We start from the raw sequence: 27,111 nt of genomic DNA on the forward strand, positions 1-27,111 counted from the left end.
GTTGGCGGGGGGTTGGGGGGTTGAGGCGGGGGGTGGGTTGGGGGGGGGTAGGTTGGCAGTGTTGAGAAGTCCTCAGGACACAATCTCACCAGGAAGTCCCACTGGTGTGGAAAAGGATTTGGATTCTCCACCGGCTTTCCTGCCCAAAGATGTGCGGGTTAGGTTAATTGGCACATAGTTTGAGCTCAGTCGTTCGTAGCTATTTATTGATTGTTAGAGATAGATAACAAATAACAACAATTGCTTTATTGCTTCAAGGAATAGACCTGGGCTGGTGGTTTTGATCAAACTGACAATTTGATTTTGTACCACAGAACACACAGTTGGCTCTGAACCTCTACACACAGATGGCCCTGGTCAGCTCAGCCACAGCTTTTAGATACAGTAAATGGAATTTTCACTCCGATGAAGAAGAAATATTGCTGCAGGTAAGTATGAGTATCTTGCATTTATTGAGCTCCTTTAATGCAGTAAAACATTCTTAGGCGATTTGCACGTGTAATCGAAAACTGACACTGAGCCAAAGATATCAGGACAGATGACCATTGGAGCAATACATTTAAACAAATCTGATCGTGATCATTTGTTGCCTTCCCCACATTTCGTCTCCAAAAACTAGTTTTAAGAGCATATTTAACACTTGACAGTGCTGTGTTTTAAATGGTTAGTCTTTGAACATCTCAGTTTCAATTTCATACCCCCTCCCTCTCCCTCTCCCCTAAAGACACCACCATGCCATCTGTCAGCAATAGTGGCAGGATTACTAACAGACCATGTGCACTCACTTCCCTGAGGTTGCTCCCTTCCCTTGTAGAACCATTCCATCTACACCGATCATCTAATTGGCCACGTTTTCCACAGCAGGCACGTATAGCCCTGTTTTACACGCAAATTTCAGTCCTAATGACACTGTTTTGGTTATGCTAACAGTGTCGTGGGGGTGAGTGCATGCACATACAGGTTTTGACCCATCAACCACAGGAGGCCCAGTCTGATCAGAAGAGGTCAAGGCAAGTTACGAACCCTTTATGGGACCAGGTCAGAATGACTCTCAATCTTGTCTCCATATGAGATGGCTGGAATTCTCCCATCCCGCCTGCCCCTGGAATTTTAGCGGCCGGGTCTCAGACAACGTGAAACCCCATGACAGTCGGGGCAGGAATTGCCGCTTTTAGACCTGCACAGCCCGACAGTTCCGACCATGGTCTGAGTTGAAGCCCTGCTCCGGCACCTGAGCACAAACTCAAGGCTGACACTCGGTGTAGCACTGCGGAAAAGCTACTCTGTCAAAGATGCCTGCTCTGATGGACACAAGAAATCTTATGGAACTACTTTGAAGAGCAAGGGAGTTCTCCCCAGTGTCCTGGCCAGTATTGATCTCTAAATCAATATCACAAAAATAGATCACCAGCTCATTATCGTATTGCTGCTTATGGAAATTTGTCACGTGCAAATTAGTTGTCAGGTTTCCTGCGCTGCCCTTCAAAAAGTATTTAATTGGCTGTAAAGTAATTTAAAATGTCCAGTGGTTGTGAAAAGCACTCCATAAATGCTATTTCAGGAATAGCAGGCATGCTGTCCTACCCAGGTCCCGTGCACATATGTACCTGTGCCCCACCACTCAATACACTTCTCTTGTTGCCTGAACTCAAATGGTTGCCCAAAGTGATGGTGATCAGTGGCGAGATTACTCCAAAGCCAAGTTCCTGTTATGCCTTACTCCTAGTCTCCTTACACAATTTCCATCCCCAAATGCTGACATTAATGTCAGTCCGTAGAATCACGACAGTGCGCAAAGAGGGCATTTGGCCCATCAAGTCTGCATCAACTCTCCAAAAGAGCATTTTACTCAGTTCCACATCCCCCCACCATTTCATCCCCGTAACCCATGAATTTAGCATGGCCAAGCCACCTAACCTGCACATCTTTAGACTGTGGGGGAAAATCAGGAGCACCTGGAGGAAACCCACGCAGATACAGGGAGAACATGCAAACTCCACACAGACAGTAACAAAAGGCCTGGGAGACAAGAGTGCAAACTACCGTGTCCATTTATAGAGTGAAACAAAGCTATATTTAAATTAAGCCCAGGAATTAACTGCATGCAGGGAATGGAGCAACCTCAAGCCCGGTAAATCGAGTCAGCCTGATCATAATCTAATCACCACTCCACTCCTCATCCCGACTCCCATCGACAGCACCTCACTCCGCAGCCTGCTTTCCTCTGCACCATCCTTTGGGTGAAGCGTGGGGATGTAATTCGTGACTTTTAGTCCAATCCCAGGAACAGGTGAAGGCCCCCGTCTGCCTATCGTTCCCAATAGTCAGGATAATATTAATGGAGGGAGATTTAAATCTCCCATTTCTTTCCTAGGGTTAAATAGAAATAAAAAGCATCAAACGCTTGTTGAATACATTTAAGTGCCAGTGGACATTTGAGATTGCCTTTCAGTCATTTTATCTGGCAGAGGACCAAAACCAGAGCGTCAATTTGAATTTATTGGCACACAAATTCCTGATGGACGTTGGAATTGAAGTAAAAAACCTGCACAGGGAAAGTTGCTGCTGCGCAGACTGAGCTCAGATGAATTTACAAAGCAGTACCTGCATTTTCTTCTGTTGAATCACAGGCTTGTGAATGCTTGAGTAACGAGATGATAGCAGAGAGCGAATGGTCTCTCTTCATGGTGCGACCCGAGAGGTGTCACAAGCTCAAGATGAAGGAATCCGATGAAGAATTCTCAAACGAAATTGCTGAAAATACCGACTTTTACTCCAACTTGTACCACATGATGAGGGGCTTAGCCAGTGAAGCTGCAAAGGACAGAATTCTAAACGTTGACCACCTTTTTTATAATTCTGTGCGTAAACTTCTGGAAGCCACACAGCTGATCACACACACAGTGGAGGTCAACTGAAGACTTTATTGAACACGATTTCCACAGGAACATCTACATTTACTAAGTTTACAGACACATGTTCATACCGCTGTTCCTACATTCAAATTTGTCCATTAAAAATTCACAGTGATTGGGAACTTCACGTGGTGAATAGCTGAGATATTTTCCTAGTGACAACATTTGTCTTTAACAGACAAAATTTTTAGAGTTGAACAGTCATTGTAATAAAAAATATTTTCCGATACAAAATGGAGTTTAAGATTTTCTAAACGTTGAAACAATCCAAAAATACCTAAAATAGAATGAGTGTTTTGTCCAACATTTAATGCTTCCTCGTGTGACATGATTTGCCAAGGCTAAAATCTTAAACAATGTATTTTAGTTTAAAAACAAGCCTGTTACACCACTCTCAGAGTCGAGAGGATTCTGAGAACTGCAGTCAAAAGCCTGTTTGTAAGTTAAATGGAATGGTTAGTTATACAGGGGGCTGCCCGTCGTGTCGAAGTTCTGTGTAAGGCCACAGGAATTGCTGTATCGCTTTCCAGGTGTTCCCAATGGGCACAGAGGCAGCATCAACGGACGTGTGGAAAGACCAGCCGATGAGAAAGCTGCCCAGAACGCTGAGCGAGAATAGTAGTATAACAGGCAGCCAGGGTCCTCGGTCTCGTTTGGAAAAAGCGTCCCACAGCGTCGCTAGATGGTCTGATACCCCTCGATATCTGGGACGGAAGGAAACATTGAGAGGTTAAAGGCATAAATCACACACACACACACACACACACACACACAAAACCTTCTCTAACATATACAAACTCAGAACCAAATGGAGGTAGAATTTTCCAAAGCTGGAAAAGATGCTGATGTTTATATTCAAGGCTGCGATAATAGAATTTGAGCACTAAGTGAATCAAGAGATTGGGAGGATAGGGTTGGATAATGGGGTTTTTGTGGAAGTTGTGCAATCATTTGATTGAATACTGGAGCAGACTAACTGGCTTGTTTGGCCTACCCTTTCTCTATTTCATACGCTCACATATGCTGATATAAAACACTTATTGAATATAATAGAATGGAATTCCTAGCTTCCAATAAGTGGACTAAATCCAAAATGTGAATCCAAGTCTTCTCTTCAGAGATGCTGAAGGGTCTGTTTGTGCATTGTCAACAATTGCATGGTTTGTAGTTTAAATCTCCATCCTCCTCCTCCTCAGGAGCAACAAGTTCACGATCATTAGCTTTGACCTGGTGTGAAGTTCTAGGAAGGAGCTACGTGCTGACATTCAGAAGTTTGAAAAGAAAATGGTAAAAATCACCACCACAGTTTTGCAAGAAAACTGTTACACTTCCCGCCTCCTACCCTATTTATATCCACCGCCTCATCAGAAGTGGGTTGCTGATATTTGGCACTGCAAAGACCACAGTGTAAAGCGGATGCTTATATTGTTACCCACCAGCTCCCATAATAGTAAAGAACTTGTCACTCAGAGGGTGGTGGGTGCGTGGAATCGGCTGCTGGCGGTGGTGGTGGTGGAGGCAGATTCAATCGGGTCTTTTAAGAGACTTCTGGATGAGTGCATGGGTAGGATTGAGGGTTAGCGGTAAGCCTAGTAGGTAGAGATATGATCAGTGCAACTTGTGGGCTGAAGGGCCTGTTTGTGCTGTAGTTTTTTTTTCCTGTCTTCTAACTTACAGCACCCATCAACATACTGAATCCTTTCAAAGGAATTTCACAGGCGCATTAGGCAAGTGTTGACATCGAGTCACCCAAGGTGACATATTAAGACAAGAAGCCAAAAGCTGGGTCAGCAGTGGGTTTTAACAGGGAGAGGGAGATTCAGAGAGGGAATGCCTGAGCTCAGAACGTACAACTTAAAGCATGGCTGCCAACGCTGGGGCAAAAGGAAGTTTCAGAAAACCAACCAGAATTTTTGGTAGACTGCCAGAGCTGGTCGTACGAGGTGCAGTAAGTGCAGAGACAAACTGGGTGAATGGTTGTGCAGGACAAAGGTTATTTTTCAACCAGTCTCAGGTCCCATCATGTCACTATCGTCTTACAAATGCGCATAGCGGCCAAAGTAGCACAGCAAACCCATGCAGACATCAGAACCTCAGCCTGCCTTGCCCCAAGTGTTTCCAGTTCATAGGAAGATCAAATTCACATTTATAATACACAAGCAGCAGAGCAGAACCTAGTTATTTTTCTCTCATAACCTCGTTGTTGCAATGTAGAGGAAAAATATACTTTTACAATTAGCACATTGCCCTTTCTAACCCTACGTAGAACACAAATTACTTTAAGGTATGCAAATTGTGCCTATTGTAATAAATCATACTGTAATTGCTTTGAGCGACAGCTGGGGTGGAGGGCACCACATACAAACAGTATCCATTGCCACCACTATTTTGTTGCTCTTGAGAGATCACATGTCTTCCATGGTGGGGACTGTGGGCATTGTGATACGCAATGCATTAGTTTGTGTGGGACAGTTGAAATGGAGCGGTGGGTATTTAACTATCCAAAATTGTTCATACAATGAAAAAGGAAAATCTCAATTGACGCAGCTAACTATGGGTTGAATTCCTTGGCTGGGAATTGTAAGCTGGGCCAATTTCCGAACCCATGATTCTGAGGTTTGATTTGATGCACATTCACACGCACTATTTTCATCTTCAAACCTTGGGGGGGGTGGGTGGAAGGAATCAGGGACACTTCTTCCTGACCCAAAGGACAAAAGAACAGCAAAGAAACTGGCCCTTCAGCCCTCTAAGATTGCACGGACTGAACTAAAGCCTTCCGAGGACCAGATCCTACCATCCCATTCATGCATTTGTCAAGATGCCCATCAAGTGTCACTACCGTATCTGCTTCTATCACCTCCCCCAGCAGCAAGTTCCAGGCACCCATAACCCTCTCTGTAAAAAAACTTGCCTCATACATCTCCTTGTCCCTCGCACCTTAAACCTGTGCCCCCTAGTAATTGACTCTTCCACCCTGGGAAAAAAAGCTTCTGACTATCCACTCTGTGCATGCTTCTCATAATCTTGTAGACTTTTAATCAGATCGCCCTTCAACCTCCTTCATACCAGTGAAAACGAATCAAGTTTCTCCGACCTCTCCTCTTGGTTATGCCCTCCACGCCAAGCAACATCCTGGTAAATCTTTTCCATACCCTCTCCAAAGCCTCCACAACCTTCTGGTAGTGTGGCGACCAGAATTAAATGCCACTGTCCAAGTGCAACCTAACTAAGGTTCTTTAAAGCTGCAACATGACTGGCCAATTTTTAAACTTACTGTGGGTGTGAGGCTAGAATCCATCAAGTGTGATGATTGGGGCCAGAGAATGCATCCCACTATAATATAGTCACTAAAATGCCCATCTACAATGCCATCATGGAACCTCTAACCAGCAGCAAAATTCTCCAAAGATGATAAAGTCATCTGTTGATCAAGAGGCTGTCTTTTGACACGAGTATTTGCCATTGTTCTGATTGACGGTAAAAACATGGTTGCCTTGTGCTGGTGCGTCTCCAACGAACACTATTATTAAACTCTCAAACCATTGCTTGGCCCATAGCTGCACCCATCTGATGTCTTGAACTCCTTTCTGTGAACATTCTGCCACAGCAGCCTTTGACTGCTCTACCCAGCAAGTGCCTGCAGTCGAATAAATCAGTACATAGCAGTTCAGAGCACAGCTCTGGAAGTGGCCAGAGCAACCCAACTGCTGCTACATCTCTACCTCAGACCCTCCAACCCTCATAACTCCCCTCTGCCTGCAACTTGAGGGGGCAACCTATTGATCACTCCCATGTTATTTCCAGCCTTGCTCCAACCAAGGTACATGTTAATGTTACTTTTTTTTTTAAGAAAGAAATTTTACTCCATAAAAGTCACAAGGCAAACCCAAATCCTCTCTTGCTCCAAAAACCAATTGAATCTAACTAACGGTGCCCTATGTGAGGCAAAATCCAAGCTGACAAAATAACCCTATATCTTTGGCTTGATCTTAGCCAAAAGGCTAAGAGGCAATTAAGGTGCTTGATGCATTGGCAATCGATTATGTATCTTCAGCATTTAATTGACAATGTGTGAACCGTTGTTGGGTTTCTAAAAGGACGTTGAAATACTTCTGGGATATTGTGTTTTTTTTTGGGAGGAGCAGACATTTGTAAAACAATTTAGTATTAAATAAAAGATGGGTGTCTGGTTTCTTACTTTACTATCTATTCCAAAGGTTGGCTATGCACCCTTAAAGGATCTCTCGTCCCTTACGACCTCTCTGCATTGTGTCAAATGCCTGCCACCTTACTAGTGGCTCAAAGCGGGGGCCAGCAGGCCTGCCCGCAGCAAACTCATCACTGATATATCAAACCAGCACGACATCCCCTCACCGGCACTCCATCCCGCAGAGCTACTGATGACACACATGGCCCTTTCCCTTACCAATGTCACGATTGCTGATACAGGCAAGAGACAAGCACCAAGCTTCGCAGACCCAGATCTGGACCTCTTGGGTTGAGGAAATGAATACCAAGGAGGAGGAATGTTCTCTTTCCAGTGGGGCTTCTGCTCACCACCACAAAGAAGCGTGATAGGAGATAAGCGAGGTGGTGAGCACAACTGGCTACAATTAACTAACTAAATTGGGTCTAGTGATAGAAATACTCAGTGACCTGCTGAATTTCAGCAAAGTGAACGAGACTTCCCTATTTGGTCTCCCTCTCCCCTCCCCAGCTCACTTGCTGCTCGGGCTATTGCCTGGTCCTCTACCCCCCCCAACCCATCCTCTATTACCCGAAAAGCTTGTGCCATCTGCTGCCTGCTTCATGTTGTTGCTGCTGGGCTTGAATCATTTGCAGGAGCTGCACCCACGTCCATTGGCAGAATGGTGGTTTGATGGAAGATTGTTGGAGGCTTTGCAAGTATAATGTTGCCGATAGATTTCTGACTGTCTGAGTACATTGGGACCCCTTCCTTCAAACCCAGCCCTGGAGCAGCTTCAAGGAACTCTCCTGGTTCTTCCTCAAATGATGAGAGACACTTACTCATAGCAGGTAGGGAACTTTCTCCACAGATCCTTGTTTTCATTTTTGGCCGCCCTAACGTAGGTTTGCCCAGTGTCGGGATGGCAAAATCCTACCCAAATGTCAGTTTATTCTTCACACTTGCAGACCTCGCCCAGTTATTACATAGCCATTAGTTGTGATTATCTCAGATTAGCAAATAAATTCCAGACATTTGCCTTTTACAATCTCAATGTGTTAGCTGAACTATATCAGAAGTCAGCCTGGTTAACAATATACTTACACTTCACATGGTTCAGCATTTGGGTAGTTATTTTCTGCTTCCGTTAAGGTAACTTCTTCCATTTCCTCTTTTTCTTCTGCTCGTGACTCTAACACTGGAACAGTCCCACTGGGTGGAAACAACGTGGACAGAACAGATACAGAAGATTTCATTTCAGTTTTTCAGATTATTTCCTACAGTAAATAGCACACTGAACGTCAGACATGTTGTCAATGTCATTTGGTGTTTGATAGATGGTAGTTTGCCTTCCTTAACCAGCTTTAGTATAGAAAAGAATCCCCAACACTTCAGGAAAAGAAAGGAAACAACATCTTCGAGAAACATTGTTCAGAAAGGCACCTGCAAGCTTGACGTAGCGATGGATTGTGAGGAGACCTCTCGAGTAGAAAACAACATATATTGCACCTTAACACTGTGGATGAATGGAAGGGCTTCAGAGAGCAAGGTCAATACAACTGAAGGCACAAAACGGCAGTTTTGCGATGGTGGATTGGCAGAAGGGAGAGGTGCACGGGCTACATGAATTAGGAAGAGTAGGCCACTCTGCCCCTCGACTCTGCTCCACCATTCAATAAGATCATGGCTGATCTACTGTAACTTCAATCCCACGTTCCTGCCTACCTCCTTTTGATCAAGAACAAATCTCCCTCTGCCTTGAAAATAATCCAAGTCTGCTTCAACTGCTATTGGAGAAAGAGAGTTCTTGAGATTCTCAACCCTCAAAAAGATTCTCCTCATCTCTGTCTTTAACGAATGACTACTGGATCCTTTCCCCTTCCCAGTGCAAGTTTCTCTCCAGCTCAGCCCAGATGTCCTGAACCCCTGGCACCTGACAGGCAACTTAGCTGCCTCGACTCTTGTTCCTTGCGAGGGAGAACAATGTCAGTCCCCCTCACTATCCTGGCCTCTGCTATATTCTTACGTGCCCTCCCAACTTGAATGGTATCAGGGCCTCGCAACCAAAGATCGTGAATCTCCAAATCAAGTGACCCCATAGCTTTAGAACATAACGGACTCAGTGGATCACAGAGCTAATGGAGAAGGATGTGAGTAAGGGTGACAATTTGATATTGGATGAAATGGGGCATTTGGACAGGGGGCATTTTTTTGGCTCCATTCCAAATCACTGTCCCTAAATTAGTCTCCCCTCAATCTGGTTTCCAATGCGGAGTGCCATAAGCGTAGATAAGGGTCATGGATGGAGAGGGGACTCAATGTTGAAATGGCAGCGTGGGCTTGTTGGGCCGAAGGGCCTGTTTCCCAGGCTGTGTTGTTCTTTGTTCATCTCAAAAGCCAATTACAGTATTTGTGAACTGTAGTCATGTTGTAACAGGACCATAGCATCCAATATGTGCACAGCAAGATCCAACAAACATGTGTGATAAAGACTAGGTAACCAGTTGGAAAGGGGGAGAGCTCCCCTAATCTGCTCTGATATAGCGACCGCGGAATCTCTTACATCCACCCGAGACATAGACAAAGGCTCAGTTTATTATCTCATCAAAGGAGTGTGCTGCCCAACAGCGCAGCACTGCCTCAGTACCACATTGGAGTGAGAGCATGGTCTAATCTCTGGAATGGGGATATGAACAAGCCTTCTGACACACAGAGGAATAGATGCTACAATGGAGCCATGGCTGACACACGAGAGAGAAAAACAATGATCTTCTTTGCATTTCCATGGGTCACGAGGAAATTTTAACCCATCCGTCATCCAAACAATTCCTTGAATAAAGGAAGGGGAGATGGTGGTGTAGCAGCAGGGTCACTAGACTAATAATCCAAAGGACCCAGGCTAATGTTCTGGGAACATGAGCTCGGCGACCATGAAATCAACAAAGATTGTTAGAAAAACCCATCTGGGTCACTAATGTCCTTGAGGGAAGGAAATCTGCCATCTTTATCTGGTCTGGCCTACATGTGTCTATAGAGGCATGGCAATGTGGTTGACTCTTAACTGCCCATCTGAAATGGCCTAGCAAGCCACTCAGTTCAGAGGGCAAGTAAGCATGAAACAAATTAAAGAAAATAAACATTTACATGGAGAGATGCATACGTTGAGAATTTGGGACTCACCCTTTATTCTCGAGTTGCCCGCCTTTGTCACCCCAGGTATAGGTGCTGATAAACCGATGCAGTGTTGGCCGGGATACAGAAGGATCATTCTCTTTTGGCCCTAAAAATTTCCTAAAGCAAGATTAAAAAAATTCAAACAATTATCTGAATGTTTTTGCAGTTTAGAGTAGGAGAGGCAGGTGACCAACTTCGGAAGCTGACGGTTTTTTTAAAAACACAAAAAGTTTGTGTTCAGAGAGGTGGTGCAAAAACGTTTTTCCTGATACCCAACTGTCCTGCCGTCGAATGGACAGAGAAGTGAAACTTCTGAAACAAACGGAACTAAGTCTGCACAAAGATGCAGATAAGCACCAAGTTTTGACGCTGTGGTCAGTCTTCAAAGAGATGCCCAAGGTAAGCCTTTCCCTCTTGGGCACGGCAATTTATTACTTTGGGACGTACTCAAGGCCATTTCACCATGGGACAGATTTTGTACTTGTTCTGGTGGTACCAAGTGGTAAACCAGTCATCAGAGATCGACAGCCAAATGTTGACCCTGCTCAATTTTTCATTCTATTGTTTTCTATCCACCCGAGAAGGTAAAACATATTCTACAAGTGAAATAAAGTCATTTCAACAAATGTTCCCGTCACTTGACCTATTTTATAGAAATCAAAAGGAACCCAACATCGATTCTGCACCAACAACAATCCCACCCCAATCACACACATTTACCCTGCTGATCCTTCTAACCTATACATCACAGGTACAATTTATTATGGCCAATCCACCTAACGCGTACATCTTTGGACTGCGGGAGGAAACCGGAGCACCCGGAGGAAACGAGGGGGGAGAATGTGTAGACAGTGACCCAAGCCAGGTCAAACCCAGGTCCTGGAGCTATGAGGCAGCAGTGCTAACCACTGTGCTGCCCTTTTAAAGGTTTTCACAGTCAGATAGGTGGCACCTCTTGGAACGAGCGCTGCTTGCGTGTGCCCAGCTTGTTTCCTGCATGGCACATCTTGGTTGCTGTGTAGCCACATTCCTGCACAGCTTGCAGTGAGAATTGATTCCAACCGTATAGATGTCTTTGACAGAAGCCGTGTGCAGGATTGGCACAGATTTGGAGGGAGGATGGGCCTGTTCCTGTGCTGTACTTTCCTTTGTTCACATCCTTTCTCACTCGTGACCTTATATCCATCCATGCTCTGCTCCGCATTGAAAAGATTCCACATTCTCATTTACCCAGACGGTGACTCAGTTTAACTTAAAAAAAGTAATAAACAACAACACTCCACTCAACTTGGGCAGGATGGCCAGGCAGTCTGAACATAGCAAATAACGGCCAGCAAACTCACCCAACAACACATATCCATCTGAGATGAAAATAGCTAACGTAACTTGAAAGAATACCACAGTTGTACATCTGAGAGATGATCTGGAACGCATTGCCTGAAAAGACTGCTGGAAGTTGGTTCAGTTGCAACTTCGTAAGAGAATTAGATAACTACTGGGAAAGGGGAAATTTGGAGGGCAACGGATAAGGGTCACCTGCGCTGGATAATTTTATGATTCCATAAATCAGCAGCACTACAACCTCAAGCATTAAGTGACTTACCAGGTGCTCATCTTTCTCGCAAACTTGTTCCGCAACTTGTCCTGATCTCCTTCGGATCTCCTTCTTCCTTCATCCACCTCTTTCAGCTTTGACTACACAGCAAATCAAATATACCATTTTTAAACTGTTGAATTTAACACACTTCAGAAAGTTAAAGAACTGTCCAATTTGTTGCCAAGGCAGGAGTGGGGCATTGTAGACCTTTGGAGGGAAGGGTCCACAGCTTCATTGCGTAGCCAATTCCCCAACAGCATTTCCCCGTATTTCAATCCAATGATTGTCCAAAAGCGGAGTTTCCAATTTAGTTTGTCACACCAGATAGTTGCTGAGCAGAGACCAGAATGCTGGTCTCCAGTGGGATGGCTTCTCCGAGCTCAATCCAATCTCCAATCACAATAAATCCAACATCAAAAGTGATTAGTTTCTTGAGAGGCAGTTAATATTCCTCAAAATTGTCACAAACTCAATGGAGAAATTCCCCTGAAAGTTTCCCCACACACCCAGACATTCTCTCTTTCCTGCTGCTGCCAGACTTTTGAATGGATCTACCTCGCATTAAGTTAATAAGAACATTAGAAATAGGAGCAGGCCATCTAGCCCTTTGAGCCTGCCCTGGCTGCTCTGAAGTGGATCAGTTCCACTTTCCCGCTTTCTCCCCATAACCCTTAATTCCCTTGTCTATCAGAAACCTATCTACCCGTGACTTAAATATATTCAGCGAGGTAGCCTCCACCACTTCAACGGGCAGAGAATTCCAGAGACTCATCAACCTTTGAGTGAAGAAGTTCCTCCTCAACTCCGTTCTAAACTGCCCCCCCTTATTTTGAGGCTGTGCCTCTAGGTCAAAAGATCAAAAAGTTGATCTTTTTCTACACCCTAGCCGTAACATTATGTTCTACAAACTGTCCTTTCCTTCTCTATGTATGGTATGCTTTGTCTGTATAGTATGCAAGAAACAATACTTTTCATTGTATCCCAATGCATGTGACAATAATGAACCAAATCAAATTTAAATCATTTTGGTACTTAAACAAACAAACCCACTGGAGTAAGTTTTGAAAAGACATTCTCCAGGGCAAGGCCAGCATTTCCAAGGCCAGATAGAGAGATTCTTCCCGTTCAGAAAGGACAGCAGGACTAGAGGGCACAGCCTCAAGATAAGGGGGGGAGGCAGTTTAGATCGGAGTTGAGGAGGAACTTCTTCACTCAAAGGGTGGTGAATCTCTGGAATTCTCTGCCCGTTGAAGTGGTGGAGGCTGCCTCGCTAAATATATTTAAGACGCGGGTAGATAGGTTTTTGATAAGAGAGGGGATTAAGGGTTATGGGGAGAGGGCGGGAATGTGGAACTGATCCACTTCAGATCAGCCATGATCTTATTGAATGGCGGGGCAGGCTCGAAGGGCTAGATGGCCCACTCCTGCTCCTATTTCTCATGTTCTTATGTTATGTTAATTTCATTGTCTATCCATAATTGCCCTTACAAAGGTTTGATACACTGCGTGGTTGTTAAGCCACTTAGCAATCAAACTTGGTCCAAATATAGGATCAGCCAGGTATGGAAATAGGTTTCCTTCACCAGAGAGCATTAATTAATCAATCAGTTGGATTTTTCCAACAATCCAATAGCATTATGTTCACTTTTAATTAATTTATTTAACAATAAATTAAAAATTCTCAAAAATTTTAATTCATGTTCTTTTGATTAGTCTGACTCAATGGGTGGGATTTTCCAGCCTCGCTTGGGCGAGACTGGAGATTCCTGCCCGAGGTCAGAGATTTGTTATTGGACGTTGGCCCGCTCTGATTTTGGGTGGGTGAGGTGATAGTGTTCCGGCCTAGATTGCGAATCTAGGAAAATATCCACTATTGGACACAGTAAACACAGCGATAGGAATAGGTTCATTATTGATGTAAAACAGCAGTCTGGGTCAAGAGATGAACAACACAGATTCTCCTCAATCCCAAAAAAGCTTTTGGGAACTTAAGAGAAGGATTCAGCAATGACAGAGCTGTACGTTGCAAAAGAAAATTCTCCAATTGTCTCAACATCTAGAATCAATTATCACTTTGTGTGGCAAGTATGAGATCATTGTAGTCCTTTTATAGTGATAAATTCTTCCAAGTTCAGGTCATATCATAGAACCACAGAAACCCTGCAGTGCAGAAAGAGGCCATTGAGTCTACACCAACCGCAAACCCACCTAGGCCCTACCCCCACATCCCTACATATTTTACTTGCTAATCCTGCTAACCTACTGTGGGTGGCACAGTGGTTAGCACTGCTGCTTCACAGCTCCAGGGACCTGGGTTTGATTGCCAGCTCGGGTCACTGTCTGCGTGGAGTCTGTATGTGTCTGTGTGGGTTTCCTCCGGGTGCTCCGGTTTCCTCCCACAGTCCAAAGATATGCAGGTTAGGTTGATTGGCCATGCTGAAATTACCCCTTAGATATCAAATGGTGAAAGGTAGCCAAGGGGTTGCTGCAATTATCAATTACTTGCATCCCCTGGAACTTGATAAACTCCAAGGTTTGGAGAGGAATTTCAAGAGTTTTCTCTCAATTGGCCCAAGGTACTTCTGTTATTTACAAAGAACTTATATTACTGTGGGTGGGATACTGGGGGAGGGCAATGATGTATGTCTGGATGGTCTTACTGGTCCTTTGTGTGTTCATATCCACCCTGTAACCTGCCAACACACTATTTTCGGTCAAGGATGTTCACAGCAAACAGGGTTCCTAACTACGAAAGGAGCAGCAGGGAGGAGAGGGAGAATGAGATCAGATGGTGGTGAAGAGAACAGAAACAGACCACGTTCCCAAACCCATGGAATGCCGAAGTCACGGTGACCTTGTGTTATATTAGAAAGCAAGCTGGTATGTAATCAACAATGTTGCCACTGAGCTTTGCACTAGCTCTGTAACATGAAGCACTTAATCCTTTCTGCGATTGCATCACCCCAAGCAATTTATGGCTTTCAGACTGCCAACTCAAACAATCACAACCCCACAAGATAGATTTCAAAAAGAGAGAGTGTGGGTCAACCGGTAAATCTCAGCCCTCCTAATAAACTAACTGTGTGCTTTGAGTCACGATCTGAATCACATCTGTCCTTCAGCTGCCAACATGGATTGCGGCTGTGCCTGTTGGATTCACTTGCACAACCCGTTTTCATTGGCACATCCACTGCAAAGTAGGGCTCACGTTTGTAGAAATACGTTAACCATCCTCAGAAAGGTCCGGAATGGTTCCCCGGTTGTGAGGCTGCTGTCCCACCCAGCGCGGTGGTGGTGAATCTGGCTGTAGATCCCTTACCAAGTCAAACAGTGCTCCTCCGCTGCTTCGTGGGATTGCTGCAATGCTGACTCTCCGCGCGGAATTCTAACGAGAGATAATGGCAGAAAGGAAAATTACGTTTACGCTTTTCCACACGAGAACTGAGGAAAAATTTCCAAAAAAGTGTCATCAGTGCTAACACTCACGAAGGAGCAATATAACCCAGCACCCTGACTGCACCAATAAAGACAACCATTAACATCAGGGTACAAGAGGGCAAGAACTGTCAAGGGTTTGGCCCTCTGATCGAAGGAGAGATACACTGACGTTGGAGGCAGTCCAGAGAAGGCACGCTACTTTGATCCCAGAATTATAGAATCCCACAATGCAGAAGAGGCCATTCAGCCCCTTGAGTCTGGACTGACTCTCTGACAGGGTCTTTTCCTCTTCCCCACTCTCTTCCTGTAACCCTGCACATTTAACATGGCTATTCCCACCTAACATACACACCTTGGGATACTAAGGAGCAATTTAACATGTCCAATCCACCTTACGTGCCCACCTTTGGTGTGGAGGGATTTTCATAGAATCCTACAGTGCAGAAGGAGGCCATTCTGCCCATCGAGTCTGCACTGACCACAATCCCATCCAGGCCCTATCCCCATAACCCCATGCATTTACCTGATATTAATATTAAAGGGGCAATTAATTTATCCATGGCCAATCCACCCTAACCTGCACATCTTTGGATTCTGGGAGGAAACCGGAGTACCCAGAGGAAACCCACGCAGGCTCCGCACAGACAGTGACCCAAGGCCAGGAACTGAACCCGGATCCATGGGGTTGTGAGGCAGTGGTGCTAAGCATCGTGCCACCATGCTACCCCACACAAAAAGAAGTTTAGTGGGTTGGGCCCGTATTCATTGGAGTTTAGAAGCACGTGAGAAGTGATCTTGTTGAGACATTTGGATTCTCAAGGTGGTAGATGCTGAGAGGTTGTTTTCCCTTTGTGGGAGAGTTAAGATCAGAGGGCATAACCTTAGAGTAAGTGGTTTCTCATTTAAGACAGAGATGAGGAGGAATTTCTTCACTTAATCCGTGGAATTCCGTACTGCAGAGGGCTGTAGAAGCTGGGCCATTTCCAATCTGAGATAGGCAGGTTTCTAATCAGTAAGGGAATCGAGGGTTAAGCGGATAGGGCAGGAACGTAGAGTTGAGTGTTAGATCAACCATAATCGAATGAATGGAACAGACTTGATGGGCCAAACGGCCAACTCTGCTCCTATGTCTCAGATGGAGGGAAGGTGTACAACAAGGATGGCAGGATGGTGCAGGAGTGAAAAGGGGGAAATGAGGAGAAAACAGGAAAAAAATATTGTCTATACAGCACTGTCTGTGAGCCCAGAACGCCTCAAAGTGCTCGACCGCCAGTTAATTATCTTTAAAGGGCAGTGCGTGTTGTAAGTGGCACGGAACCAGGCTATCAAATAGCTGTGAAATAAATGTTAATTTGTTTTGGTGCTGTTGGGTGAGGGATAAGTGTTGGGGAACTCCATCGCTCTTTGAAAAAGGCCACGGGATCTGTCCGAACGGCCAGCCTTCGTGGTCATCTGAGACACAATATCTCAGCTGTGATTAGAGATGAACAGAGTTGGGTCTGACATAACAGAATCTGGAGACTGTGATCCACCCAACCCATTTTAATGCACTCTAGAATCTCGGTATTAAATCAAAGCAACTCCGTGGGGCCGCCATTGTGAGGGCGGCACGGTAGCACAGTGGGTTAGCACTGCTGTTTCACAGCTCCAGGGTCCTGGGTTCGATTCCCGGCTCGGGTCACTGTCTGTACGGAGTTTGCACATTCTCCTCGTGTCTGTGTGGGTTTCCTTCGGGTGCTCCGGTTTCCTCCCACAGTCCAAAGATGTGCGGGTTAGGTTGATTGGCCGTGCTAAAATTGCCCCTTAGAATCCTGGAATACTTAGGTTAGAGGGATTAGTGGGTAAAATATGTCGGGATATGGGGGTAGAGCCAGGGTGGGATTGTGTTCGATGCAGACTCGATGGGCCTCCTTCTGCACTGTAGGGTTCTATGATCTATGAAGAGACAGGCTCCGAAACTCTTAGCCAGCATTTCCTCCATTCTACCACCAAGTTCATTGGTCTCAACTTTCTCCGGCTGCTCCCGAGGGATACAAGGAAAAATTGTGCCACAAACATAGAGAAGTAACAGAGGCAAAAGGATCAATAAAAGGAAGCTGAAGCTTGGAACAAATTTTAAAGAGAAACACTAAACCAGGATTCAAGACAAAGAAAATCAAGATAAAGGCTGGGAAGGAAGTGAAGCTAAAAGAAAAAAAGGTTTGTTTTTAGAAAAGATTGCCATTTTATTACTTCCATTCACTACAAAGAACAGCACAGCTCAGGAAACAGGCCATTCGGCCCTACAAGCCAAACAACCCCAGCGTGTCTGCCTCCCCTACCCCACTTGGCAATGCATTCCAGGCCCCCAGAGCCCTCTGTCTGAAAAACATCCCTCTAACATCTGAGCCGTACCTCGCACCGCCACCCCCCCCCCCCACACCTCACCTTCAGCCTGTGACCCCTCGTGATTTTCGCATCCAACCTGGGAAAAAGCTTCCCACTGTTCACCCTATCTATACACCTCTATTAGGTCTCCCCTCATTCTCCGTCTTTCCAGGGAGAACAACCCCAGTACCTTGACCCAGAACTACCTTGACCACCTGTCTGGATTCTGCAGAATTTTCTAGAATCCCTACAGTGCAGAAGGCGACCATTCAGCCCATTGACTCTGCACCAACAACAATCCCACCCAACCCCCGTCCACATCACCTCACATATTTATTCCACTAATCCCTCTAACCTACGCATCCCTGGACACTAAGGGGCAATTTAGCACGGCCAATCAACCTAACCTGCACATTTTTGGAGTGTGGGAGGAAACCCATGCAGACATGGGGAGAATGTGCAAACTCCTCACAGACAGTGACCTAAGCTGGGAATCGAACCCAGGTCCCTGGCGTTGTGAGGCAGCAGTGCTAACCACTGTGCCAGCATGCCATCCCACTACAATTGGCTTTACAATGTGTGAATCTGCAGGGGGTGGAAAGGTGCCCAGAATCAGAGTGCTTCTTTTCCCAGACATTCTCCCCATCACAACAGAAAATGCTGAATAAACTCTAGGTTCGGCAGCACCTGTGGAGAGTGAAACACAGTTAGTATTTCAAGTCCAAAGACCTCTTCTACAAATGGGATGATGGACGAGTCATTTGGACTCGAAACATCAATTGTATTTCCCTCTCCACAGATGCTGCCAGACCTCCGGAGTTTTTGCAGTGTTTTGTTTCGATTTCAGATGATACTTTTAACCTCCCTGTGGCACAGTGGTTAGCACTGCCATGAGATATGGAGGTGCCAGTATCAGACTGGGGTAAACATAGTAAGAAATCTCACAACGCCAAGTTAAAGTCCGACAGGTTTATTTGTTAGCGCTGCCCAAATAAACCTGTTGGACTTTATCCTGGCGTTGAGAGACTTCTTACTGTGTTTACCCCAGTCCAACGCCGGCATCTCCACACCGTGGCTACCATTGACAAACTGCCGGCTCCAAGTGGAGAGGATCTCCGAGAAGATCACGCCTGTCGACACAGCCTCACGGTGCCAGGGATCCAGGTTTGATCCCCAGCTCGAGTCACTGTCACTGCGGTGACTGCACATTCTTCCCATGTCTGCGTGGGTTTCCTCTCACAGTCTGAAAGACGTACTGGTTAGGTGCATTGACCATGCTAAATTCTCCCTCAGTGTACCCGAACAGGCGCCAGAGTGTGGCGACCAGGGGATTTTCACAGTAACTTCATTGCAGTGTTAATGCAAGCCTACTTGTGACACATAAAAGAACTTTAAAACTTTAAATAAACCTCTTTAAGCTTGATGTAGCTGGAGCTCACTGCCTGAGAATGTAGAAAGAATGATTTAAACATTCCCCATGTTACAACATGACTATGTTATAGAAGGGATTTATATCAGCTCTGGGATATCGGGAGGTTATGACCAGCACTATATAAATGAAAATTGGTTCATTCTTCAAGTATATGCTATTTTATCACCAGGGTTCTCCTGTTGTTGCACTCAGTACAGCAAACCATTGTAAACTCAAACACTCCAAAAATTTTAACTACAAGTTAAAGCAGCGCACGGTAGCACAGTGGTTAGTACTGCTGCTTCACAGCTCCAGGGTCCTGGGTTCGATTCCTGGCCTGGGTCACTGTCTGTATGGAGTTTGCACATTCTCCTCATGTCTGTGTGGGTTTCCTCAGGGTACGCCGGTTTCCTCCCACACTCCAAAGATATGTGGGTTAGGTTGATTGGCCATGCTAAGAAATTGCCCCTTAGTATCCAGGTTAGAGGGATTAGTGGGTATAATATGTAGGGATATGTAGGTAGGGCCTGGGTGAGATTGTGTTCAGCGCAGACTCGATGGGCCGAAGGGCCTCTTTCTACACTGTAGGGTTCTATGATTCTATTCTATGATCTAAGTATTGACACTGGCACAAAGGATGGAGCAACAGTCCTCCGACATTCCTGATCATTAGCTTCTCAAACAGATTCCCTAATCTTTCTTTTGTGTGTGTGTGTGTATACACACGGTCAGTATCAATACTCATGACTGACTGGGATCATTGACCAGGAGATGTGCAAATCAGGATGATGCAGGCGTGCTGGCTGTAGGGTAGCCACTGTCTGTTCTTATACTGGTCAGTGTGGTTTTCAGCTGGTCTGGAGTCTGGTCTCCTTGAGTTCAGTTAGTGACCACCCGAGTTGGCTACCATTTCCAACAGAGAAATCACAGAAAAACATTGCAGGGCTGGAGAGAAAGTGTGGGTCGTGGCACTGATGGGATAGTTCTTTCAAGATAACTGCACAGATACGAGGGGCTGAATGGCCTCTTGCTGTGCTGCGAGATTCTACAAATCAACCAGTCACCGAGACTCCTTTCTGGTCTGATGCATTTGTATGACTGAGCCCAAGAGCATTCAGGGTCTTCGAGAGATCTCGATCTTCACATTGGTACAGCTGCTTTGGGCAATGCCATATACATCCACTTCAAACATAGAACACTACAGCACAAACAGCCCTGCGGCCAAACACTTACTCTGCCAAATGTCTGTACAGGAAGGAACTTCTTACTTCGCAGTTCATCTGAAAAACAAATGATATTGTTTTCAAATGATATTGTTAAGGAACAAAGTTCCTTAAGCTTTTCATTAAAATGGCTATTCCCTTCTTATGGTCACGAAATCCAATACTGCTCGAGCATTGGATTATTTTAGTTCAGATTTGTAGTTTCAATCGGATCTTGGAACAAGGTGGTTTTCATCAGTTGTTGTAAGAGAGCTTCAATGGGTTATTGTAACACACAATACTCTATATTGAAAGTACAAAGAATGCCTGTTTACCGTATACACTGCTCAATTTGACACAGTATAGTGAAATGGGAAACTTCTATGCAAGGAAACAGCATCACCACCAATTTCTCCCCACACACCATCCAGATTAGGAATTACATTCCAGTTTCTCCTCACTTGGCCAACCTCATAAGTTTCATTCTCATTCCAGCCCTAATTCTAATCCCATTCCAGCTCCCAATTTCACCCTAATCCCAAACCTAAACCTGTCTACAATTTTAATCCCAGTCTGAATCCTACCTCTAATTTTAAATCACAATCCCAAACCTCATCTCGGTTTCTCCGAATCCCAACTCTAAAAACAATCCTGATGCAAATACCACCTTTAGTCTCATTTCTCCGACGTGTCCCACACCGACCCCCATCCATCTTACCCCCAATTCTGGCCCTGGCACGCCCGGTGACCAGTGTATCCGAATCCTGCCAAACAGCAAACACCAGAATGACTGCAGTGGTTCTAGGCAGTGCCTCAGCGCCACCTTTCCAACACAAACTGGCTGTGACCATTTGTGCTGCGTAATCAATGTAGCTTTCTCAGGACAGCTAGGAATGGGCAATAAATATTGGCCTCAGGTGACTTCGATATCCTGAAACGGGATTCTAAAAAGATCCTTTCCAATGAATCTGCCAATTAGAAATCGCGTTGTGCTTTAACCCCATATTGTATCTCTGCGATTGACTTGATCCATTCACAAGCAAGTCTCTAAGTCTGGGAACTTGCAGGATTCTTCATTTAGTAAATTATATTTGTGTTTCTGGATCCCAAGGAGTCTTCATTTCATTCAGGACTGGAATTGGGAGTAAGATGGATAGGGGGTCGGTGTGGGACACATTGGAGAAATGAGACTAATGGCGGTATTTGCATCAGGATTGTTTTTAGAGTTGGGATTCGGAGAAACCGAGATGAGGTTTGGGATTGTGATTTAAAATTGGAGGTAGGATTCGGACTGGGATTAAAATTGTAGACAGGTTTAGGTTTGGGATTAGGGCGAAATTGGGAGCTGGAACGGGATTAGAATTAGGGCTGGAATGAGAAAGTTCTGAAGCTAGCCAAGTGATGAGAAACTGGAATATAATTCCTAATCTGGATGGTCTGTGAGGAAAGACAGACAGACAGACAGACGACAGACCCCAGAGGACTGGAGGATAGTAAACGTGGTACCATTCTTTAAAAAGGGTAGGAGGGATAACCCTGGTAAGTTTGACGTCAGTGGTAGGCAAGTTGATGGAGAAGCTTCTTAGGGATAGGATGTTTGAGCACTTAGAGCGCTGCGATCTGATTAGGGATACGTAGCATGGCTTTGTAAAGGGAAAGTCTTGTCTTACGAATCTGGTAGAATTTTTTGAGGAGGTGACAAAAACGGTTGATGAAGGATGAGCCGTTGATGTCGTCTATATGGATTTCAGTAAGGCGTTTGACAAAGTCCCTCATGGTAGGTTGGTACAGAAGATTAAAGCTCATGGGATATGTGGTCAGGTATCTAGATGGGTTGAGAACTGGCTTGGTAAGAGGAGACAGAGAGTAGTGGTGGAAGGGTCCTTTTCTAGCTGGAGGTCTGTCACTAGTGGTGTGCCGCAGGGCTCGGTACTGGGACCTCTTCTTTTTGTAGTGTATATAAATGACTTGGAAGAGGGAGTAAGTGGTGCGATCAGCAAATTTGCAGATAACACCAAGGTGGCTGGATTGGCGGGCAGTGAGCAGCAGTGTCTGGCAATACAGTGGGATATTGATAGGCTGGTTGATTGGGCAGATACATGGCAAATGGAGTTTAATCCAGATAAATGTGAGGTGATGCATTTTGGCCGGAATAATTTAGGGGGGAGTTATATGATAAAGGGTAAGCTTATAAAGAGTATAGAAACACAGCGGGACCTGGGGGTGCAAGTGCACAAGTCTTTGAAGGTGGCAGTACAAGTGGAGAAGGTTGTGAGGAAAGCTTATGGTATGTTAGCCTTTATAGGAAGGGGTATAGCGTATAAGAGCTGGAGTCTAATGTTGCAGTTGTATAGAACGTTGGTTAGGCCTCATTTGGAGTACTGCATCCAGTTCTGGTCACCTTACTACCGGAAGGACGTGGAGACTCTGGAGTGCAGAGGAGGTTTACCAGGATGTTGCCTGGTATGGAAGGACTGGGTTATGAGGAAAGATTGAACAAATTGGGGCTGTTTTCCCTTGAAAGACAGCGACTGAGGGGAGGTCTAATAGAGGTATATAAGATTATGAAGGGTACAGATAGAGTAAACAGTGGTAAGCTATTTCCTATGTTAGAGGCACACAGTACGAGGGGCCACGGGCTTAGGGTGTGGGGGGAGAGGTATAACACGGATATTAGAGGGAGGTTTTTCACACAGAGGGTAGTGGGGGTATGGAATGCTCTGCCAAGCAAGGTGGTGGAGGCAGGCACGCTGGAGTTGTTTAAGAGTAACTTAGACAGGCACATGAGTGGGTTGGAGATGGGAGGATATAGGAGATTGTTTTAAGTAAGGTCCATTAGCATTGGGACGTCCCTGGTAATGTAAAAGGATGTGGAATGATAATAATGTTTTTCTCTTTTCATTCACAGGTTTTAAGTCGGTCCGCCTTGTTGTCCAACGAGGGGCATACACGCGATGGGTCGTACTGGGGCTGCTCTTGGATGTTCGAGAATAGCCTAGGACTTCATGTTGTTAGTGTGTGCCTGAACTGGACCAGATACTGGGCAAGACGACAGCTCAGTGACTATCACTGATTGCTGTGCAGACACATGGATTTGGGCCGGTGTCTGTGGGAGTTTGCGCATTCTCCCCGTGCTTGCGTGGGTTTTCTCCGGGTGCTCCGGTTTCCTCCCACACCCCAAACATGTGCTCTTAGGCTGATTGGAGGTAATAAATTGTCCCTAAATTAGTCTCCCCTCAATGTGGAATGCCATAAACATAGATAAGGGTCATGGGTGGAGGGGGGACTGGTAATGTTAAAATGGCGGCGTGGGCTCGTTGGGCCGAAGGGCCTGTTTCCCGGGCTGTTTTTGTTCTTTTGTTTGTTGAGACAGACAGACAGGGAGGGAGCGATAGAGACAGACAGACAGACAGGGAGGGGAGGGAGGGAGGGAGGGATAGAGACAGACAGAGGAATAGAGACAGACAGACGGGGGGTGGATAGAGACAGAGAGGGAGGGAGGGGCAGATAGACAGACAGACAGACAGACACACACACACACACACACACACACACACACACACAAAAAAAGGGAGGGAGGGAGACAGACAGACAGGAGGTAGAGAGAGAGAGAGACACACACAGAGAGAGAGAGAGAAAATTCTGGTCAGTAAGTCTGGGGGTCTATAGATTTGGAGTTTCAGTGAGACCATATAGACAATAGAAGATGTGTAAATTCCACAGATGGTTTTGTCTCCACGTGTCCATTTAAAGGAAGAACACGCCACCTGGGCTTATTTAGCAAAGAGCTTTCGAGAGACTGGAGATCATTCTGTGTTTGACAAAATTAGAAGAATCGTCCGGCACTTGGCTGCATTAACAGGTTTGCTATTTTAATCCTTTTTAAAACTTGGTCAGCGATTTCCAGCCAGTAAAATTCATTTTGCGATGGTGTGAAGTCTGTTGGGGTGTCTCTCTGTCTCTCTCTCCCCCCCAACTATTTTTACAAGCTCAAGTTGTTTTTGACTGTCCACAAGCCACAGAGGCATGTTTAATAAACTGAACCCAGCAGTTTGTGTCTCTAGAAGATAGAAAGATGATTTGTCAGACCAGCTCAATGCCAAAAAACAGAAGGATCTTTGAACCCATGACTCCCAAACAATGGTCCAACATCACAGCCCGCTACGAACATGAAAAGACAGTTCCTGCTGAACTCTGTTAATATGGGTGGTTCCAACATTAGAATAAACAGTGACTGGAAATGACTTGCCTGGCACGTCTAGAAGTTGTAATTATTCAAACTCCAAACGAACAATTACCTCGGTTTTCTCCGAATGAACTACTGGCTTTGTCATTCTGAAGTAGAAGTTGCTTCATTTCTTCCAGTTCCGTGTGTTCTTTCACATACATACGCTTCAGGTTTTCAACATACTGGATCATAACCTCAACAGCCTTACTGACTCGAGTCTCCTAACGAGCAAAACAAAAGTTCCAACTTTCAGTGCGGGGGTCACTCAATAGATTTAAAATTAGAACGTCACAAGCTCAACCTCAGTTTGGGCGGAATTTTACTGGCACATCAGAAATAGGAGCAGGAGTAGGCCATCCAGCCCCTCGAGCCTGCCCCGCCATTCAATAAGATCATGGCTGATCTGTCGTGGATCAGTTCCACTTTCCTGCTTTCTCCCCTTAATTCCCCTGTCTATCAGAAACCTATCTACCCGTGACTTAAATATATTCAGCGAGGTAGCCTCCACCACTTCAACGGGCAGAGAATTACCACCCTTTGAGTGAAGAAGTTCCTCCTCAACTCCGTTTTAAACTGCTCCCCCCTTTATCTTGAGCCCTCTAGTCCTGCGATCCTTACTAAGCGGGAAGAATCTCTACCTCTACCCTATCCATCCCTTTCATTATGTTATATGTCTCTATAAGATCCCCACTCATCCTTCTAAACTCCAACGAGTACAGACCCAGTCTATTTAGTCTCCCTTCATAGTCCTACCCTCTCATCTCCGGTATCAGCCTAGTGAACCTCCTCTGCAATCCCTCCAAGGCCAAAATATCCTTGCGCAAGTGCGGCGACCTGCGGCCTCACCAGTGCCCTGTACAGTTGCAGCAAGACCTCCCTGCTTTTATATTCTATCCCCCTCGCTATAAAGGCCAGCATCCCATTCACCTTCTTGATCACATCAGCCCAAGGTTCGTACGATCCCACCTGAGGCCGTTCTCCGAGCCTCGCCTGCCCCCGGGATCAGGATGGGCGTGCCTGTAAAATTCCGGCCTTTATGTCTCAGGGAAGGGGGATGTCACTCAGCCCAAAGTGACAGCAGGAAAATATTTGCCACCATCACCCATTGCTAGGTTAAGACCTCACTCTATCCATTGGATGTTTTACTCATTGTCCTGGATGTAGCTGAGCTTCTCCAACGCTGTTGGAGCTGCACTCATCTAGACAAGCGGAGAGTAATCCATCGCACTCCTGCCTTGTGTATAGTGGACAGGCTGTAGGGAGTCAGGAGGTGAGTTACTCATCATAGGATTCCTAGCCACTGTTTATATGGTTAGTCCAGTTGAGTTTCTGGTCAATGGTAACACCCGGAAAGTCGATAGTGGAGTTTATAGATACTAATACCACACATTAATTCTTAGTTCAGAGAGGCATTCACCATTCTAGACACACAAATGAATGCCTTTCCCGTTAAGTGAGGGAGATACATGGCTACTGGCAGTTTGCCCATTTCCAGCTCCTTAAATAACCCTCAGTGTCACTTGAGACATGGGCAAAGGATCAATCAGAAACAATCATGGTTATAAATTTGAGACCATCACACATCATGGTCAGCACTTTTTTGGATTTGAGAGGATATGGGCAAAACTGATGGGACTGAATATGTGCAAACTCCCTTTGAACAGATGCCTACACTTGGTGCCAATGTAGGTGGGTGGGACATACCTACCAGCATAGCGCCTTGCGATATAAACAGCACATCGAATAAGACCTCTAACATCCTGGTTTGGTCCTTCTGACAATGCTGCTCCACTTCTGGTCTAGTGCATTCAAGTAAATTACATCTCCACTTCAAGTTGTGGGAATAGCCTAGTGGTTTATTGCTAGATTATTGATCTAGAAACTCAGCTAATATTCTGGGGACCTGGATTCGAATCCCACCATAGCAGATGATGGAATTTGAATTCAATTAAAAAAAAAGTCTGGAATTAAGAATCACTGATGACCACGAAACCATTGTCAATTGTTGGAAAAACCCATCTGGTTCACTAATGTCTTTTAGGGAAGGAAATCTGCCGTCCTTACCCGGTCTGGCCTACATGTGACTCCAGATCCACAGCAATGTGACTGACTCTCAACTGCCCTGTGAAATAGCCCAGCCAGCCTCTCAGTTGTATCAATCACTACAGAGTCTCAACAAAGACCCACAGCACAGGGGGACTTCAGCGGTTCAAGAAGGCAGCTCGCCACCACCTTCTCAAGGGCGAGTAGAGATGGGCAATAAATGCTGGCCAGGCACCGATGCCCATGTCCCGTGAATGAATTAAAAAAAAACCCTTTCACAAGAAGGTTAACTCAGTAATACATTATCAGAAATACATCATCTGGTTTCAGACACACAACATAACTATCATTTTCCCATTCGGACACGGAATGGGAGCAAATATGGATGTTTTGTTATTAAAATCATGCTTTTCAAATCAACCCATTCTCTTATTAAATAGGATAGATGTGATTCAGTCCTCAAATAACTGAAAAAGGGGCGATAACAACCACCTGAGCTGTTTGTACACACAGATAAACGTCATTTCCCAAGAATGACTAGATTGGG

At 45.3% G+C, this 27,111-nt stretch overlaps 2 protein-coding genes across 6 annotated transcripts in view; one reads left to right on the top strand and one right to left on the bottom strand.

The window, feature by feature from the left end:
• Positions 1-2,918, top strand: part of dnai7 (dynein axonemal intermediate chain 7) — a 79,906-nt gene extending 76,988 nt beyond the window's left edge. For all 5 annotated transcript variants that reach the window (XM_080207197.1, XM_080207199.1, XM_080207200.1 and 2 more), the window contains 2 exons: positions 315-428; positions 2,631-2,918. In XM_080207197.1, the coding sequence (XP_080063323.1) occupies positions 315-428; positions 2,631-2,918 (402 nt within the window). The remainder of the gene's footprint in view (positions 1-314; positions 429-2,630) is intronic.
• The window catches only part of lrmp (lymphoid-restricted membrane protein), a 148,204-nt gene continuing 123,997 nt past the window's right edge, over positions 2,905-27,111 (bottom strand). Inside the window, exons 33-39 of the mRNA XM_080207195.1 lie at positions 24,592-24,742; positions 20,325-20,371; positions 15,195-15,260; positions 11,882-11,973; positions 10,285-10,395; positions 8,209-8,316; positions 2,905-3,619 (exon numbers count right to left, since the gene is read on the bottom strand). Coding sequence (XP_080063321.1) covers positions 3,376-3,619; positions 8,209-8,316; positions 10,285-10,395; positions 11,882-11,973; positions 15,195-15,260; positions 20,325-20,371; positions 24,592-24,742 — 819 coding nt within the window. The 3' untranslated portion in view covers positions 2,905-3,375. The remainder of the gene's footprint in view (positions 3,620-8,208; positions 8,317-10,284; positions 10,396-11,881; positions 11,974-15,194; positions 15,261-20,324; positions 20,372-24,591; positions 24,743-27,111) is intronic.

Source organism: Carcharhinus amblyrhynchos, chromosome 19 (assembly GCF_965287045.1).
Source record: "Carcharhinus amblyrhynchos chromosome 19, sCarAmb.v2.hapA, whole genome shotgun sequence".
Classification (NCBI taxonomy): Eukaryota; Metazoa; Chordata; class Chondrichthyes; order Carcharhiniformes; family Carcharhinidae; genus Carcharhinus; species Carcharhinus amblyrhynchos.